At 42.7% G+C, this 19047-nt stretch overlaps 1 protein-coding gene across 3 annotated transcripts in view; it reads left to right on the top strand.

The window, feature by feature from the left end:
* Nucleotides 1-19047, top strand: part of prkg1 (protein kinase cGMP-dependent 1) — a gene marked incomplete at its 5' end in the record, with an annotated part of 198903 nt that overhangs the window by 98679 nt on the left and 81177 nt on the right. For all 3 annotated transcript variants that reach the window (XM_080788787.1, XM_080788789.1, XM_080788788.1), the window contains 3 exons: nucleotides 1620-1733; nucleotides 10889-10994; nucleotides 18906-18969. In XM_080788787.1, coding sequence (XP_080644913.1) covers nucleotides 1620-1733; nucleotides 10889-10994; nucleotides 18906-18969 — 284 coding nt within the window. The remainder of the gene's footprint in view (nucleotides 1-1619; nucleotides 1734-10888; nucleotides 10995-18905; nucleotides 18970-19047) is intronic.

Raw genomic sequence — 19047 nt, forward strand, 5'->3', positions numbered from 1 at the left:
TTGTAACTTTAAAACAATGTGATGAGACATGAACCAGAGTTAAGCCCTAGACATGAATTACAGATCCAATTATTAACAGATTAAACAAGATTGATGAATCGAGGATGTACTTAACTTTAGGGAAAGAGCAGAAGACAGGGTCGCTTCGACCAGGCAGCAGAGCAGATCCGTTGATGTCCGTGGAGGCGAAAGGCCAGACGTGGCTTCTCGTATCCACAGACTTGAAGCTGGCATGTCTCCAAAAGGACATTATCCAAGATCTTAGATCGAACAAATGACGACGACCAGACCCCGGTCCGAGTGGAACTTTATTGATAAATAATTGTGAGGGTTTGTCCCCCAAAATAGACAATGTAATTAATTAATGTCTAATAGCCTTATGGGCTCTTAATGTTTGGATGAGCAGGCTGACTAGAAGCTAATAAATTGTGGCGACTCCGGTGGAGGAGACGCTATCTAAAAATAGACAGACCGCATGGTGCAGCTTTTTTGTTTGTCAGAGCAGCTATCATAAATTAGACTTAAACTCTTTAAAAAAGAACGGCTCGAGGATCAATTGATGGATATATTTCTGTAAAATATATCTGTAGAGACTGAGAAGGACTGTATGATTACTGTAAACTGATAAGGACTTCGATAGCTCTCGAGCTGTTGCGCTCCGGAGGACTCCGGTCCTAATACCGGAGCCGTCTAAATACTTATTCGGAAAGTACTCTAATTACAATATCTACCGGAGCTTAGACAGAATACTTTCCAAGTGAAATGTAAATGTGGATAATGTTACTTTAAGAGTATAACCTGTTAAATACCAAAATGTTACCTTAGATGAATGCAAGATTAAATGAAGTTCCACCGGAAAGAAAGTAATGTCCAGAGCTGATGTGGTTTTAGTCATTTCATTCATTTGTTTGATCGAGAGAGACAAGAAATTAGATTGAACATGCAGCAATAATTATTATTTACAATTAGATCGGACCGGTCCGGAGGTCCCTCCGTACCGGTCCTAAATGGTTCTCTCTCCCCGTCCCAAGATGGGCGAGGAGTATATATACTGGTTTACTCAAAATGGTGTACATGGAGTACGTGGCACTGACTGCAATGGAAATGATTCAATATGGGATATGTAGTCTAAGAATGATTTGTAGTTACTTAACTATATTCCGGGACGACACAGAGGCTTGTCATGAGAGACAGCTCTGCTGCTGGCGTTGCCAAGGCAACAATCTACTTTTCTAGAAGGTCACATTCCTGTACAGAGGTCTTAACTCTAAACAACGCTTACAGTATTGGTTATTTACCAGCTAGGGTGGCAGGGCATATAATGACAGTGAACTATGCAGATTACCATATCGATGACCAAATGACCTCTCCTCCACCAACAACAAATCAAAATTATCGATCAACTACCGTATTTAGTTTAGATTTATTTTATGTTACTGGCTTGCATGCCATATTTGCCAAACTGTGGCATTCTTTATACCAATAAGATATACCAACACCAACTTCTTGGGAAATAAAGAACCCCAATATATGTCTGCATGTCCTGTGCCCTATTTGCCAGGTTACATACAGTATACTAACAATAAATCTGTGTCTCTCTCTCTCTCTGTGCGTGTCAGATGGTAAGGTGGAGGTAACCAAGGAGGGTATGAAGCTGTGTATGATGGGACCGGGGAAGGTGTTTGGAGAACTGGCCATCCTTTACAACTGCACCAGAACTGCTACTGTGAGGAGTAAGTATACACTTCTCTACTATAGAGACACCACTATCCTCTCCCCTTATCTACTGTGAGGTACTTTGAAGTATATACTACTCTACTATCTCTACTGTGAGGACTAAGTATACATACTACTTAGGCGTGTGGGGAAAAAAATCGATTCGAATTAGAATCGCGATTCCCGTTATGAACGACTCAAAATCGATTCATGATTTCCAAAAATCGTGTTTGTGATATGAAATGTAATCTTACCCTAATCATCGCAGTAACATCTTCAGTCATTTTCAAGTTACTGTAGTCGGTACTAGTCATGCTGCACTTCAGTTCAGCACAGCTGTATTGTATTGTAGTATTGAATCGAGAATCATTTTGAATAGATCATCTTTGGATTTTGAAATCGAATCGTGACCCCAAGAATCGGAAACGGAATCGAATCGCGGGACACCCAAAGATTCACAGCCCTGATACTACTCTACTGTCTCTACTGTGAGGAGTATAAGTACTGTGTACATACTACTCTACTGTCTCTACTGTGAGGAGTATAAGTACTGTGTACATACTACTCTACTGTCTCTACTGTGAGGAGTATAAGTACACACTATACTCTCCTCTCCCCTTATCTACTCACCAGACACTTCTCTCTCTCACTCACTCACTCACTCTCTCTTCTCTTCATGACTCGCTCTTCCTCCTCCCTCCTCTCCGCGCACGAATGCACGCACAGACGCACAAATGGCCCGTCCAATCTTCTACAGACACTATATAATGGTATAGGATGGATGCTATACATCATTTGAGTATTTTGTGAGTTTTACTGATGTCACATTTAGGATGTGTGTTATAGGGATTAATATAGGGGGGCTTGTTCTAAGCTCCTATACGTTTGGTTCGCTGGAACAACATATTTTCAGATGGGGGGGGGGGTCAGTGGCCAATTACATATAATTTTGGGGGGGTCCTTGACATGAACATGTTTGAGAACAACTGACACACTGTATAGAAACATGGGGTTTTTTCAGAAAACTCAGAGATTGTGGAATATAGAACACAGGGTTTCAAGTGTCTTGGTCGAGATAGAATAACGCTTTTCACACACGCACGCACGCAGCCATGCAGGAGCTAGCAGCCCCAATCCAAAACGGCCTGCTCCACAGTGCAGCTATAGCGCCTCCTGAGCGAGTCACAGCGGCCCGTCTCTTTCTGTGTGTCATTAGCGCAGTGTGAAGAGCAAGCCGGCTCAGTGTGACGTCTCCCAGAACTCCTCTGTGTCTCACTGAGTTACAACACTGTGTGTGTGTGTGTGTGTGTGCGCGTGCGTGTGTGCGTGCCGTGCACACATGCGTGCGTCACCGGACATGCAGGGCAGCTGGCTGTGATTTTTTTTGTCCATCTTGGTTCTCTTGACATCGACGTTCAATCACCCACTCAACCATGATCGCCTCCCACTGAGGAGGCTCAAGTCCTTCAATATTGGCAGGCTGTGTATAGAGATTGAGAATGTTCTACTGCTGAGAACATTGTGTTTTCATGCAGTGCTATGCTGGGGAGCTGCACGGCATCCCCACATGGGCCTGGGAGCTCAACAGGATCATAAAGGATCATGTTGTTGCTGCGCTCCAGAATGGATGGGTTGCAGTTAGTCACAGGGAGGACTAAATGCACCCTACAAACAAACGCCTCCCGCGCACTCGGATCAGCCAACGCGGCGGTGGCTCAGGGGTAGAGTGGCTGGATGGTATAACCATTAACCGCGCAAGGTTGCCAGTTCGAACCCGGACTCCACCAGAGTTTTTGTCGAAGTGTCCTTGAGCAAGACACTGAACCCCTAATTGCTCCTGATGTGCTGGTTGGTGCCTTGCATGGTTTCCGCTGCCATCGGTGTATGAATGTGTGTGTGTGTGTGTGTGTGTGTGTGTGTTTGTGAATGGGTGAATGTAATGCACAGTGCTATATAAATGCACCATTTACAATTTACCATTTCACAACGCAGGGGAGCTGGAAGTATACCACGCTTCACACGCCCCAAACTCTTTTCCCTTCATGGCTCCAAAACTATGGAATGCACTTCCCATTACAATCAGAACTGCACCCTCACTCCCAATGGTCCGCCGTAGTCTGAAAACCCACCTGTTCAGACTCCACCATGACCCATGAGCGTGCACTTACCCTAGCGGCCTAGCCCCTTAGATAGCACCTTTTGTAGACTTAGATAGCATTTTATACAGACTTATAGCATGTTAGACAGCACTAGAATTGCATTGTATGTAGTCATAGCACTTTATATACAGTATACACTATACTATACTATACTATACTATACTATACTATAGTGTTGTAGTCGAGACCACCTAAAGCGAGACCAAGACAAGACCAAGACCTAGGAGGGTCGAGACCAAGACCAAGACCAATACCGATGCGAGCCTATGGGGCCGAGACCAAGACCAAGACCTAGGAGGGTCGAGACCGAGACCAAGACCGCTGCTAGCCTAGGGGGCCGAGACCAAGACCAAGACCAAGACCTGGAGGGTCGAGACCAAGACCAAGACCAAGACCGATGCGAGCCTAGGGGGCAGAGACCAAGACCAAGACCTAGGAGGGTCGAGATCGAGACCAAGACTGCCGCGAGGCGAGACCGAGTCAAGACCAAGACTATTTTTCCCTCTTATTTGATAGGTAGTATTATTAGGTACAGATAACAATCTTGATCTGAAACACTTCCCCCAAATTAAACCATGTGCATTGCGCATGCACTGAATTAACCTGTGAACTGTGACCTCACCTGTCACACTGTCCGTCACTGTCAGTTTGACAGTTTCCGACCAAAACCTTTCAGATTAATGGCTATGGGCGTATGGCTCACCTTCAAATTAAAACAATAGTTTATTAGTTGGTTTTGGTTGCTGCTGTTTGAGCCTTTTAGTAAATAAATCGGTAGTGAACCAACAATGTCAATGAGGCATGCATGCACGTTATACAACAAAGGATTTGCACATGATCGTTTTTATTATAGCCTGGCCCTGACAAGACATGATCACATAAGGTGGACGATGGATGGATTTTACTTTAGGTATAGATGTAACGTGGTGGTTCTTTACTCTTCTCATGATGAAACTAAACCGAGGCGATGCTTCATAGTTCATATGTCGCGGTCGCGCTGCAGTGCAGCGCGTTGTGAGTTGTAGATTGGCTATTTTCAGATCAGTATTCAGATCACCGCTCAACCTCGTTTATTAAAACGACTACAGGCTACAAGTTACAAGTTACAACACAACACACATTATTAAAAAAACCCGGAAAGCTTGCAGTCTTGCACTGTTGGTAGAATATATTGAAATGTAAATGCCAGGCTGTAGCCTATGCCGGCCGGGCGCTGCATGCGTATTGCCGTGCGTAACTCTCCGCCTCCCGGCCGACACTTTATTTATTAATGCCCATTGCCTGAGACTGATATAATTTCATGATAGAATGATCATAATAACATCAACATGTGCTCTTCTTTGGACCTGTATGAACGTCATGCAGCGCTGTTCCCCTTAACAGCTGTCTTTAATTAATGAATGTGAATGGTCTCCTCTCACTCTCTCAGTCCTTGCGATCGGGTTGATATAATAGAACGTTTTGCATCTCGTCTCGAGTGGTCTCGGTGGGGGAAGAGACCCGAGACAATAAGTCCGAGACCGAGACAAGACCAAGACAAATGAGGCGCGAGACCGAGACGAGACCACAAGACAAAAAAAGGCGAGAAGCGCGAGACCGAGACAAGACCAAGACAAATGAGAGGCGAGACCGAGACGAGACCACAAGACAAAAAAAGGCGAGAAGCGCGAGACCGAGACAAGACCGAGACCACGATAATTTGGTCTCGAGACCGGTCTCGAGACGAGACCATGTCTCGAGAACTACAACACTACTATACTATACTATACTATATGTATAGTTTCATTATATAGATATTCCACTGTTACGTTCTTAGCTTGCGCATGTTTCATGATAACTACTTTTTTATGTATGTGATGTATTGCCATGCTTTTTGTTCTTGCTTAATGTAAATCGCTCTGGATTAAGAGCGTCTGCTAAATGCCTAAATTGTAAGAGGAGGATGGGGGACAAACCCACATCCATGATTAAAACTATGACCAAACATTTCCGCCGACTACCTTTCTGGCGCTGGCGAAAACTAAATCAAAACTAAGCGATGATGACTAAATATAATTATTGACAATTCCGTCAACAAATAAAAACTAGACGAACGTAAGGGCAGAACTAATGCGGATCCAGTAGAACTAAAAGCCAGATAATTTTTGCATGCTATACAAGCTCACAACGTGTCACACTGCAACGCATTGTGAGCTTGTAGATCGGCTATTTCCAGCATGCAATGTAAAATCGACACCGAAATAACTTTTTGTCGACAAAATCAACTGTAGATTTAGTAAACTAAAAACACATATTTAGTCGACTAAAACTAGACTCAAAAGCCTATGACTACAACTGAATCAACACTTCTCTATGGCGAGCTGTGGAAGAAGGTGGGCACTAGTAATCCGGCACCGTAAAGGCACCTGAAAATGGGTGCATGTGTTTGGTACGACATACTAACAGTATGACAGGCAACAGTCTGACACCCTATATAGATAGAGCGTCGCAGTCCCGCCCCCCCTCGATATAGATAGAGCGTCGCAGTCCCGCCCCCCCTCGAGAGACCCGGAAAAGAAATCCCCGTTCATTTTCCTCATAGACTTTTCAGAAAGTATTTATTTAAAGACGTTTAAACGCAGATGGACAAAGCCAACTCTTGTCGTGAGTCACAAATCATGACAAGAAACACAATTTTTCGGGCTGAACAAATAATTAGAAAGAAGAAGAAAACGGCAGGTTACAACACTTATTTTTTTTTGTTTTTCTTCTTTGAAATGATTTGTTTGGTCCAGAATATTGTGTATTGTGTATTGAGAGAGGCTGCCCGGTGAAAGTGAAGGTCCCAGGTTCAATTCCTGGCCCCGGGCAATGTGTCGAGTTGTCCCAAAGCAATAAAGGCACTTGTTTTAACTGCCAACTGCACAAAAACAAATTAGCTTTGCAACAAGCTGGAAAAGGCTGGTGCAAAAACAAATGCTTCCGATTGATTCTGAATCGCATGGCAATCCCTAGTATGGCCTATACCGCTTACCGTTGGGCTGGAATTTTAAATTGTTCCTGGAGGTACCCCCAATAACTTTAAGCGGCTGCCGCAGGTTCTCCTAGGGGAGTTGAATTTCAATTTGTGTTCCTGGACACCTTTCCAAACCCATTTTGTGAAAAGATGTCTTGGTAAGGAAATCATTCCGGGTTTGGCTATATTGTTTCTGATAATATCCCCTGACTATTAATGTTACAGTCCAGCCTCAAGCATATATGTTCACCATGGTGTTTCTATCCGTAAGTGAACCAATTCCGTATAAGCCCTTTATCCATAACAGCCTGATTTATACAGTCTTACTGTATAACTGCTTGATGAAAATGCATATCTGCACGAAAACTGACTTGTATGCTTTTCTTTTTAATTAAAAATTTAAGATGATAAATATATTAATCTATCATAAGTTTGGCGACATCTCTCACTCTCTCACGCAGCACACGCACGCACACGCACACACGCGCACACACACGCGCACACACACACGCACACACACACACACACACACACACACACACACACATGCGCGCGCTCATGCCCTCGCATCTTGTCCCGCTCTGTTGCCTGTTCAGTTGCCATGGCGACACGGCATGTTGTCATAGCGACGGCACCCGCATGTGCCTTAATTCTCCTGGGGCAACCAGAGGGTTTCCCCGTCCTGCCTCTGGAGAACCCCCCCCCAGCAACCAATCACCCGTCTTTATACTGTGCTGGAGGACCCCCCCCAACCAATCACCTGTCTTTATACTGTGCTTTATACAACGTGTTGCTTCGCGACATGTTGTGAGCTTGTAGATCTGCTATTTGAACTAGTTTGGAATCTTTTTGGGTCTCAACCTGGAAAGTTTGGGAACCTACTGTACCATAAATCACTTTCACTTCTGAATATAACGGGAAGGCATAGAGCGCCGAAGTCCTCTGACATCACTCGCTCATCCCCTCGATTCCCCCCTGGTTCACGGAAGTCATTTCTCTATGGAGAATAACATGGGCTCATCTTAAAATCGTTCCATATAAGCATTGTGGTCCAAAAATAAACAAGCTGTCTCGGCGTTATTGTCAGGGAGTTGTCTCTGCATCTTTTGCGACAGTCAGTCACTCATATATATATGATAGCCTGTTTCTAGCGAAAATGTAACTTATTCAGTAGCAGTGACAATAAAGCGTTTTCTCTCAGTCAGTTGATTCTTCATATTATGAGTGAAACGGCCGGGATGTTTATTTTTCAAACGCAGCTCTTATTATGAGGTGATCTAAAATCCACCTAATATGGGGATTATAATGCAAATAAAAAGTACATGAACCAGTGGATTTGCGCCCTCTATACCAATATTAACGTCAGACTTCGGTGCTCTATTGACGAGGAAAGCTGCAATATACACCTTTCAAATCCCCCACTGCTCCCTGCGGGACAGGATCTAATATTGACGGTGGACAGCGAGATTAGCCCTGGGACGTCTCAGTCAGATAAGGCTCAGATTCCCATTTGTAGACGGTTCGCCTGCTAAACAGATCAGCATTTGAAAATATATTCTTGGGTGCCGTAAGTCCCGTGGAACACATTATAGTTTACAGTGTATACAAAGTAATTCATTAAGTGCATTTATTTAAGTATTTTGAGGTATTTCTATAATTCCAATTTCCAATACTTTTTACTTTTACTCCACTACATCTCAGAGCTAAATGTTGTACTTTTAACTCCACTAAATTTATTTGAAAACTTGATTTACTAGTTACTTTGTAAATTTGGATTATTAATACGAGACATAATATTAACCACTTCAGCCCATTCGGCCATTTGAAAATAGCCGATCTACAAGCTCACAATGTGGTGCGATGCGACACATTGTGAGCTTGTAGGTCTGCAATTATTTTCAAAAAGATTGCATTTGAATACTTGAAATGATACATTCTGCATAATGACTATACTTTTACTTTTGGTACTTTTTGAGTACATTTTGATGCCAATACTTTTGTACTTTGACACAAGTACATTTTGTATTCTGTAACCTGGACTTGAACTTGTAACAGAGTATTTCTATATTGCAGTATTGATACTTTTACTTAAGTACAAAAGTAGAAAGTATAATCTATAGCCCCCTTCTTATCAAAATGACCAGTGGTTTGTTTGATTGACTGATTGAAATATTTATTAACAGTTTGCAGAATTACAGTATACGTTTCAAGCACAACTCAATACAAAGACTGTCAACTGTGAGCTAGTAGACGACCCAATAAAGCATTACCCTTGTTTACAAGAGGGTCCACCTTGTTCAATTCACTAAAACATTTAGAGATGTACTGTACAAATGTACACTTCTGAACGGAATGAATCATACAGGATGGAAAAAGGAAAAATAAACATGCAGTGTGAGGGGAAAGGGGGGTGGGTTGGGGCGTGTAAAGTAGCTAAGTGCATATACTCAAGTAGGTCTACTGTACTCTAAGCACAGTTGCTCCGATATTTTCCCACAACTGATTGCATGTCACATGACAGTCAAATGACAGTATGCTGATTGATTGGGTCAGATAAAGAGCTGACAGAAAGTGGCTATTGTCTTGACACGCATTGTCAGAACAATGCTATGACACACAGCTGCTCAAATCCATTGATTGAATACTGCATTGAGCCACAGACCACCATTTGACGACATCTCCGCTATACATCCAGAGGCAGTGAATGCACACTGAATCGATATTGGCAGTCAAAGAGTTTTAAGTGCATTGACATGCACGAAGCATTTGTTTGGAGTTTAAAAATAAAGCCATCGCGCTGTTATGAAATAAGAAAAAAATAAAGGTTTCTTATTTTTATGCAAGGTGGCAGTAACTGGGAATGGGTAATAGGGTCTTGTGCAGAAGTGCAGGGACAAAATAGGATAATTGTCAATGCCAAGTATACTTCCTATGTGGTATACAGCTGTGCAGTGAGATAAAACTGCACACACACACACACACACGTATGTACTGTACAGTAGATATATTGTATCCATGGAAACCATGGACGATAGTGCTATCAGACTACCGGTAGTCTATGGAATCTGTGAAAAGGTTTAATCTGCAACATTATGTTATACAATATGCAGTGAGGGGTCGCTGCTTCATCTCTCTCTCAGCTAGGTAGGGGCTTCACTGCTTCATCTCTCTCTCAGCTATAGGTAGGGGCTTCACTGCTTCATCTCTCTCTCAGCTATAGGTAGGGTCTTCACTGCTTCATCTCTCTCTCAGCTATAGGTAGGGTCTTCACTGCTTCATCTCTCTCTCAGCTAGGTAGGGGTCGATGCTTCATCTCTCTCTCAGCTAGGTAGGGGTCACTGCTTCATCTCTCTCTCAGCTATAGGTAGGGTCTTCACTGCTTCATCTCTCTCTCAGCTAGGTAGGGGTCGATGCTTCATCTCTCTCTCAGCTAGGTAGGGGTCATTTGGCTGAAAAACGTTGAAGACCCCTGGCCTATACAGACCGTATAATCTGGGTACCCATCGGCAAAACGAAGGAAAAACAGTGTCCTCTTTTCCTCAACAGAGGGAAACAGAGGGAAACCTTAATTTATTTGTTTATTTGGATCCCCATTAGCTACTACCCTAGTAGCAGCTACTCTTCCTGGGGTCCACACGTAAAATGCATTACAATTACATATTGAAATACATTTTACAAGACTGTAAGAAAAACAGTTAAAAAAATAAAATATTGTAATGAATTAATATACACCACAAACAGACAAACGAACACCCCAGTGAGCTACGTGTGGAATACATTTATCTTAAGGACCACTTCAACACTTTTCAACCTATCTTCATATAATTGGTCACTAATTCATGACACAATAGCACATTTTTTTCCCCTACTCAGTCTGTGTCTCATAAAAGGGCCGTGGGCAGTTCATGCGGGGTAAGAACACCACAGTTATTTCCCCATGAAGGAATGGCGGATTCCGCCATTCCCCAAAATCCCGGTATATGTGTCTCAAAGAATATGTTTGTTTTTTTCCCCCCAGCTGTGACCAATGTGAAGCTATGGGCCATTGACAGACAGTGTTTCCAGACCATCATGATGAGAACAGGACTCATCAAACATGCTGAATACATGGACTTCCTCAAGAGGTGAGTGAGCTCAACTCTGTCTCACTCTTTATGCTTGTCTCACTCTCCACCTCTGTCTCTCAATTGCCCAAATATGGATGACTGATGTCATAGTACTACCGACGGGGGACGGACGTAGAATACGCACATCGACAGGCTGGGTGCTGGGCTAAAGAAACTTCAGTAGATATTGGATGGAGCCCGCACACCACAGGTGTTTTTCTTGTACCTGTGGTGTGGGCTCCATCCAATAGTAGCCTACTACAGACGAACACATTATTTATACCTTTTGTATAACGGCCATTCAGTTTGAGTAGCATCTATGTATTCTACATAATGACGTAATCACGCAATGATATTGATTTTTTTGTTGAACCCCCTTTACCATATGTGTGTTGTTTCAAAAATATTGAACAGCAGCTAAAAAGCGCGTGGGACAAAACCTCTTAACTCCATTGGACCCTCAAACTGTCTGCTAAAACGGCTAACTCCACCCCTTTCATGGCAGTGATTGACAATATATAAAGCAATACTGCCGACTTTGATGAGGCAGTATTGCTTTGTTTTCAAAATTAATTTCCCGAAAAATGAACATTGGAGTTAAGTGGTTTCTTCCCCGACAGCAGAGAAACAGTAGTTGGTATAACCCATTTTGGGCGGGAACCCATTTTGGTGTTAGCATCATGTCATGCTTTAGCTATTTAAAAATAGCAGATCTACAAGCTCATAGCGCGCCACCGAGTGGCGTGCTACGAGCTTGTAGGTCTGCTATTTTTGAAAAATCGAAGAGCGACTGACATAGTAGACTGATTTTTAGAATCTGATCTCAGGTCAGAATGAAAACTGTCAGAATGTAGGAGACATTTTTAGAATCTGATCTCAGGTCAGAATGGGATAACGCTCATTCACAGCTGGTCTATGAAATGTTTCGTTGGACAATACATGTGAAAGGAACTCCGCACGGACCTTCCTCAGTGCCAGTGCCAGGTGTTATTTATCCCATTCTGACCTGAGATCAGATTCTAAAAATGTCTGTTTGAAAATGGCAGTTTTCTGAAAAAGCTATGTTTCTATGAAAGTCGTTCTTCGATTTTTCAAAAATAGCAGACCTACAAGCTCGTATGAGCTTGTAGATCTGCTATTTTTCAATAGCTAAAGCATAACATGATGCTAACACCAAAAGGGGTTCCTGCCCAAAACGGGTTATGCCTGCGGTGCGCTTGGCGGAAGATAACACAATAGCACTCGGTGATGTCGAGCAAACGTTTTATCTGCCACCTGGTTTTACCTTTTTGGAATTATCTCTGTCCCTATATAGCCAAACTCTGTCCCTATATAGCCAAGAATAGACAGACTGCATGTGCATGAATTCCAGCTGAAAGAAAGAAAATAAAACATAATCTTAACCCATATCTCCACCCGACAGAACAGCGGTCCCCTGGGTCACAAACGGGTGAAAAAATGGCAGTCATGAAGTAACGACAACATGCCATGTCCTTATTGTTGAGAATTTCCTCAGACAATCCAAATGGAGCCAATCACCCACAGGTGTCTGCCATCAGCACTCTGGGCTGATTGCCATTGTCAGCTCAGGTGTGCTCCCCTACAAACACTCACTCCACACACAGTTCACTCACACAGCTCTCCACTCCAGACCCAAGCCATGCGTCAATGACAAAAATAACCATGGTTTCTGGAAATATGGAGAAATAAATACCAGTAAGACGCGCAAACGCGGGAAGCGAACGCAGCTCGTACATATTTGGGTTTTGGACGTATAGCTGCTTTGGGGACTCCTTATATGGTTATGGCTGAGTCATGGTGACACAAATCACTCAGCTCCATATATGGGCACAAAAGCGGGACAGACAGACACACAGACAGACAGACATGATCTGCTAGGTCTCATAGTAAGTGCTCACTGCGTTCGCAATCACTGCGTTCGCAACAACAAGTCACAAGTCAATTTTTGGGTGGTCAGCAATGTCACATGAACAACGAACTTTTAAATACTTATGATCAATGTTGTTTAATCACACGACTTTCTGGCGCGTGCAAAGAGAGTAACTACCTTGACTTCTTGTTATTCTATACCTGTTGTTGCCCAGCGTTTCATGTCTCACTGACAACGTCGACAGTCGTAATTCAAAGTCACTTTTTTGTGAGTACAAATACAAATCAATGAACCACATGTTTGCCACGTGTGTGTGTGTGGCTCTCCAGCACTCTGCAAGCGAAGGCTTGTCTGGAAATACTTGCTCCTGTATTTCACTGTCGTGCTATGAGCTTGTAGACTAATATAAGCTATTTTTTTATTTTTTTGAAAATGCGTGCAAATCTTTAAATATATGTTCTTTTAAACTGAAATAGTGTCAGTGGCCAATTACATAATAGTTGGGATACTTTGAGGTTACTTACTTTACTGGAGTATTTAAACTTTGAGGTTACTTTGAGGTTACTTACTTTACTTGAGTATTTAAAAATGTCAGTAGGCCTACTTGTACTTCTACGCCACTACATCTCAGAGGCAAATATTGCACTTTTACTCCACTACATTTATTTGGAAATGTGGTTAATTTGTAGATTTTGATTATTACAAAACATACAGTAACCACTTCAGTCCTACAGATCTATTATTTTTATACATTTGAAAACTTGAAATGAGACATTCTGCATAATGAGTACTTTTATTTTTTGATACTTTAAGTACATTTCCAATTCCAATACTTTTGTACTTTTAATGCATTTCAAATTCCGGATTTGAATTTCACTTGTAACGAAGCATTTCCATATTGCAGTATTGATACTTTTACTTTAATTGAGTCCGTTTTCCCTGCACCACTGTAGAATTATAGTATAGTAGTGGTGACGGTCATCCCAGACCACAGGATAAACATTTCTCAATAGAAGAGCAATGGAGACCAAATACAGCACATAGTAGTACCACCACCGCTGTTGTGTTTACAAGAGTTGAGACCATGAAACATAATTTATCCTGACCCTTTCCCCCAAAACTCCCATCTGTCCTGACACCTTATCCATAATGTATAAGTTATGGACAATTAGTATGGACAAGATGGTGGCTATCTTCACCCTCAACACTGACTTATGCCGAGACGGAGCACACGTAGAGAGTCCAGGGAACTGGGAATCGCCTTCATCAGCAAATTGGGATATTATTGAGAATTATTATTATTATTTTTTGTCTGGGAGGGGCGTGGGATGCTCAGCAGCTTATAGTCCTTTCATTATTTCCCTTCCCATGATATTTCTGTCATTGTCATGAACATATTCAATAAAATGATTTGGGGAAGAAAAGATAATTAGTATGGACTTAAATGGTTCTCTCCGCAACTCTTCATTATCGCAGTGACTCTACCACAGTGTTTACCAAACACTGGGACTAATGAGCTTGTAGATTGGCTAATTTAACCCATTCTGGAGGTGAACCCCTTTTGGTGTTTTGCATTATGTTATACTTCAGATAAAATAGCAAATGCCGCGCTACGAGCTTGTAGATCTGCTATTTTTGAAAAATCGTTAAAATGTGGCGCAAATCTTTGAATATATTCTTTCACAGCGAACGTTTTTAACTCAAGCAACATATTTTCACATGGGGTCGGCGGCCAATTACATATTTTTTGGGGGGTCCTTGACATGAAAATGTTTGTGAAACATGGATTTTTCAGAAAACTGTCAGAATTTAGAATTTATAAATGGGTTAACTAGTATGGGTCCCGGGGAGACATGTTAGTTACTCTTTTGGGTCTCAAATAAATGTTTGGGAACCTCTGCACTACCGTACGGATTAGCAAAACATAACATTGTATTCACTCAACGACACACAAGGAAACGTATATGTTTTTTTAAATATAGCCTTGTAATGTTTAACCTTTAGTTTTGCGGCAGGCAGTTTCGCTCAATGTACAAGCGACTAATGGATTTTTCAGTAGCTTTGTTTGTTTGTTGCCAGCTTCCCCGAGGTCTGTGGGCTTGACAAGGAGACAGGATTATATGTAGCTCAGTCAGTCACTACTTTAATGTTATTCAGAACAAAACACAAGCCACAAAGGAATGTTGATCATTTTCTTCATACAGTATATCCACACAGGTGAATTGAAGGTCGTTAATCTTCAGATTATCTTCGTTTTGGAGTGCTTGTTCCTCTGTCGAGACTCTCAAGACCGAACGTTATCGATTCTCACCGTGTAATGCATTTAGCTTTGGCTCCGGCAGGGGACATTTTGTTTCAGTTTTACCACACTGATGGCTGCTTCAGTCCGTGCTGAAATGGGGAGAGCTGAAATGGCTTGGAATAGCATCCTGCGAGATGAAAAATGAATGATCTGATTGGTTGTTTAGGCTTCAGGGGGTATAAAGAGGTATTGAAAGGGCAACATTTATATAATACATTTGCTTTTAAATTCATGGTGGAGCCCCTTTAATAGTATTTGTAGATAAGAGTAGCGACAATTTGAAATTTGCACCCTATGTCCAGACAAATTATGAAGTCTGTGTGTTTGACTGGATAGCTGAATTCCTACAATGGCCATAATGCTTTGGTGCACTGCCCCTCCTTGTGGAAAGGGGGGAGGCTGCGTGGAGGTGTGACTTGTAGTCCACCGCCCTCCCTCGAAGTGAGACCACGAATTTTAGTCATGAAGACGTTGTCATGACTTAAATATCTAAAAACGCATAGCCTATTACAAAAAAAACAAAACAGGAAAGTGGTTCTGGTGTCCTAAACATCATTAAAATAAGTGTTGGTTGCAAAAGGGGTGAAGTGGCCCTTTAACAAAACCAAAACACAGATATATGCAAACTAAATTAAAACCAAAACAAGTGCTCCTCGTGGGGCTGTGATTGGAGGATCGGCTCCACTGCCATCCCATCTGCCGACAGGACACTTAGCTCCCTCTAGCATAGCTCGTCAATGCCAATTAAAGTCAGCTGGGACCCAGGCTAGTGTATTTATTTAGCGAATGCAAAGTCCTTAATAAGCCAAGTGGTTGCCTCCTGGTCTGCCATATGCAGGGTGACTAAACTAATCCTCCTTCCAGTCTTTGGAGAGGACAAACTTCGACAATGATTGTGCTCCATAGTTTGTTCCTCTCCACAAAGCACACATGGCCTTGTGCTACTGCCCCGTTCGTGAAGGCTGGCCAAGCAGGGGCTGTAGGAACCACGGGGGTCCCGGGGGACTTGTCCCCGGTGGGCCGCGAACCGTTTGTTCGCAACTTGGGCCGCCGGCCACGGGGATAAGAAAATGAATAAAAAAGCCTCAAATGGTGCAGGCACTTGGACCATGCGGCCGATCAGCGGCCGCCGCTGACTCGCTGTCAGTGTTGTGTGTGTGACTGAGCGGCGAGCACCATGCACCACGCCACAGTAAATCAATGGAGAGAAGAAAGAGAGAGTCAGAGACGAGTAAAATGCCGAATCCGAAACGTAAGGGGGTTGCTGAAAATCAGAGGGCGAAGAAGGCAAAGCAATTAATGCAGGACGCCAACTCCTGTTTGAAAATAAATGACATGTTTAAGTTTAATGCTGCTGCTGCTGCTGCTGCTGCTGGAAGCAGGGCTGCTAGTCCTCCAACTCCTGTTGTCCAACTTGTCCCGAAAAATGTACCCCCTCCCCCGGTGTCGGTGTGTGCAATAAACACAGACAAAGTCGTCGACAACAACAACAACAACAACAGTACTGACGACCATTGTTGTATATTAGTTGAACAGGTAAGCAACAATAAGCATAAAGCATCATGCAGTTCACAGTCAGTGGTGGAAAGTTACTAAACTGTATCAATGGCATTTTTTTTTAAATATACCTTTACTTAATCTGAGAGAGCCTCTAGTTCCATTGTGTGTATGTACTGTATGTATTAATAATGTACATTTAACATTATGTGCCACTTTCACATGTACTTTTACTTTATAAGTAGGCTACTCTATATTTTGATGGCAACACTTTTGTACTTTCACTCTAGTTATAGAATTTCTTCACTGTGGTATTGCTACTTTTAGTAAAAGGCAAGCAAATAAAAACATTAAACATGCCAGCCAGGGAGGGTGCATGTCATTTTGTCAGCATTGTGTGTTTGCTATAAGCTCACATTGGTCAGTCTGCTAGTAGACTTGGGACTACAATGGAAACATTGTAGTTTTAGTTAACCTATAACTTTAGCCTTAATGTCTAAAGTTTACTTTGACCCCTTTTCCACCAGTTGGTTCCCAATGGGAACCGGTTCAGTTCTTTTTGGTTCCATGAGCCAGAGCTCCAAAATTAGTGGGCAAACTATACCCTATATTACATTGTTTATAGGATCAATACAAGTGAATTAATACTTGATAACCCTTCCTCAGTAGTAGCCTTTTCATATTTTCGATTATTTTGCATATTTTCCTACATAATGTACCTCATTTGCATTTTTTTAAATGTAAAATTTGTAATACAATAAATCATTGTATTCGTGTAAGTACTCAATTGGGGAAGTTTAATGGTGATAACAATCTATGGTTTTGCCCACTCAATTCATAATTAAAGTTTCAATTTTGGAGCTCTGGCTCATGGACTAATTAACCAAAAATAACTGAACCGGTTCCCACTGGGAACCAACCGGTGGAAAAGGGGCCTTTGTGTTGTGTACATTTCTGCCTACGGGTCAGCCCAGGGGGTTCCGAGAGGGGCTAATGTTATGCCAGTGTTGGTTAAAGCCGTGTATGTCTCGGGCAGGCTCATCAAAAAGGTTAGATTTGCACTAGGCTATTTCTGCTGTGCAGACCCGTTTTTGACCCGAAAATAACGACCCCACATGCACGGGCGCTTCGCGTCCGTGCATGTGGGCCGGTACCGATTGGACCCCCCCCCATCTGTGAAGTGCTGGATACGGCTCTAGGCCGACCCCTGAACCATTGAGCGTAGACTCAGAGTAGACCACTGTTGGGAGGGTGGTGCCAGGGACCTGTTGGTTGGGGTCTGTCTCCTTGGGGAGGGAGGGTGGTCCCAGGGACCTGTTGGTTGGGCTCTGACACTGTGGTGTTTGTTTGGGACCTCATTGGACTCCCATTCCCTTTTCCAAGCTGATTGGATGGTGAAGTCAGCTGGCGGGGGTTTTCTTTCCAAATGGAGTGTATGCACGTGACATCATCATCATAACCGGAAGTTATGCGGGAACGCCTACTGAGTGGCAAAAAACTACTTGCAAACAGAAAAGTCCTATCTGATTGCATTAAAGATGTTAACCCATTCTGAACGGGTACCATTTTGGTGTTAGCATCATGTTATGCTTTAGCTATTTAAAAATAGCAGATCTACAAGCTCATAGCGCGCCACCGAGTGGCGCGCTACGAGCTTGTAGGTCTGCTATTTTTGAAAAATCGAAGAACCACTGACTTTTTCAATCTGATCTCAGGTCAGAATGGGTTAATCAGACCAGTGTGTGTCCAGTGGAAACCTCGTATGAATCTGATCTCAGGTCAGAATGGGTTAAAAATGTTAAACGACATTAAACTCGCCACTCGATTTGCCATTCACTTTATGCATGTGCAGGCCGCTAGAATGGGCTTGGTAGGTATGTAGGACTAGTATAGCATGCCAAAGTTTGTGCTATTGCCATAGAGAATGCATTGGGCGTTTAAGTTAAATAACTCAGAAACTACAAAACATTTCAAAGTAAAAAGTCTATACCCTCTATTGGCCGTCTGGATGGAAGTCGAGCAGTGGGTGGGCTGAAGATGTCTGCATGGATTGGTAGGTCGGTGGGGACAGTCTTTGGCCTTTTTGAAGCATGCTTTGCTTCAAAAGCATAGTAATTATTACGTGTGATGAGAAGATTACTCACTCCATAGTCAATTTGACCTGCTATTAACGTCTCTCTCTCTCTCTCTCTCTCTCTCTCTCTCTCTCTCTCTCTCTCTCTCTCTCTCTCTCTCTCAGTGTTCCTTCGTTCCAGGGCCTTCCAGAGGAAACTCTCAGTAAACTGGCTGATGTCATGGAAGAGGTTAGTCTCTTGTTTTTATTGTCTTAGAGAGAGAGAGAGAGAGAGAGAGAGAGAGAGACAAACAAAATGAATGCAAGA

This window comes from Protomyctophum bolini (genome assembly GCF_963924005.1).
Source record: "Protomyctophum bolini genome assembly, chromosome: 18".
Lineage (NCBI taxonomy): Eukaryota > Metazoa > Chordata > Actinopteri > Myctophiformes > Myctophidae > Protomyctophum > Protomyctophum bolini.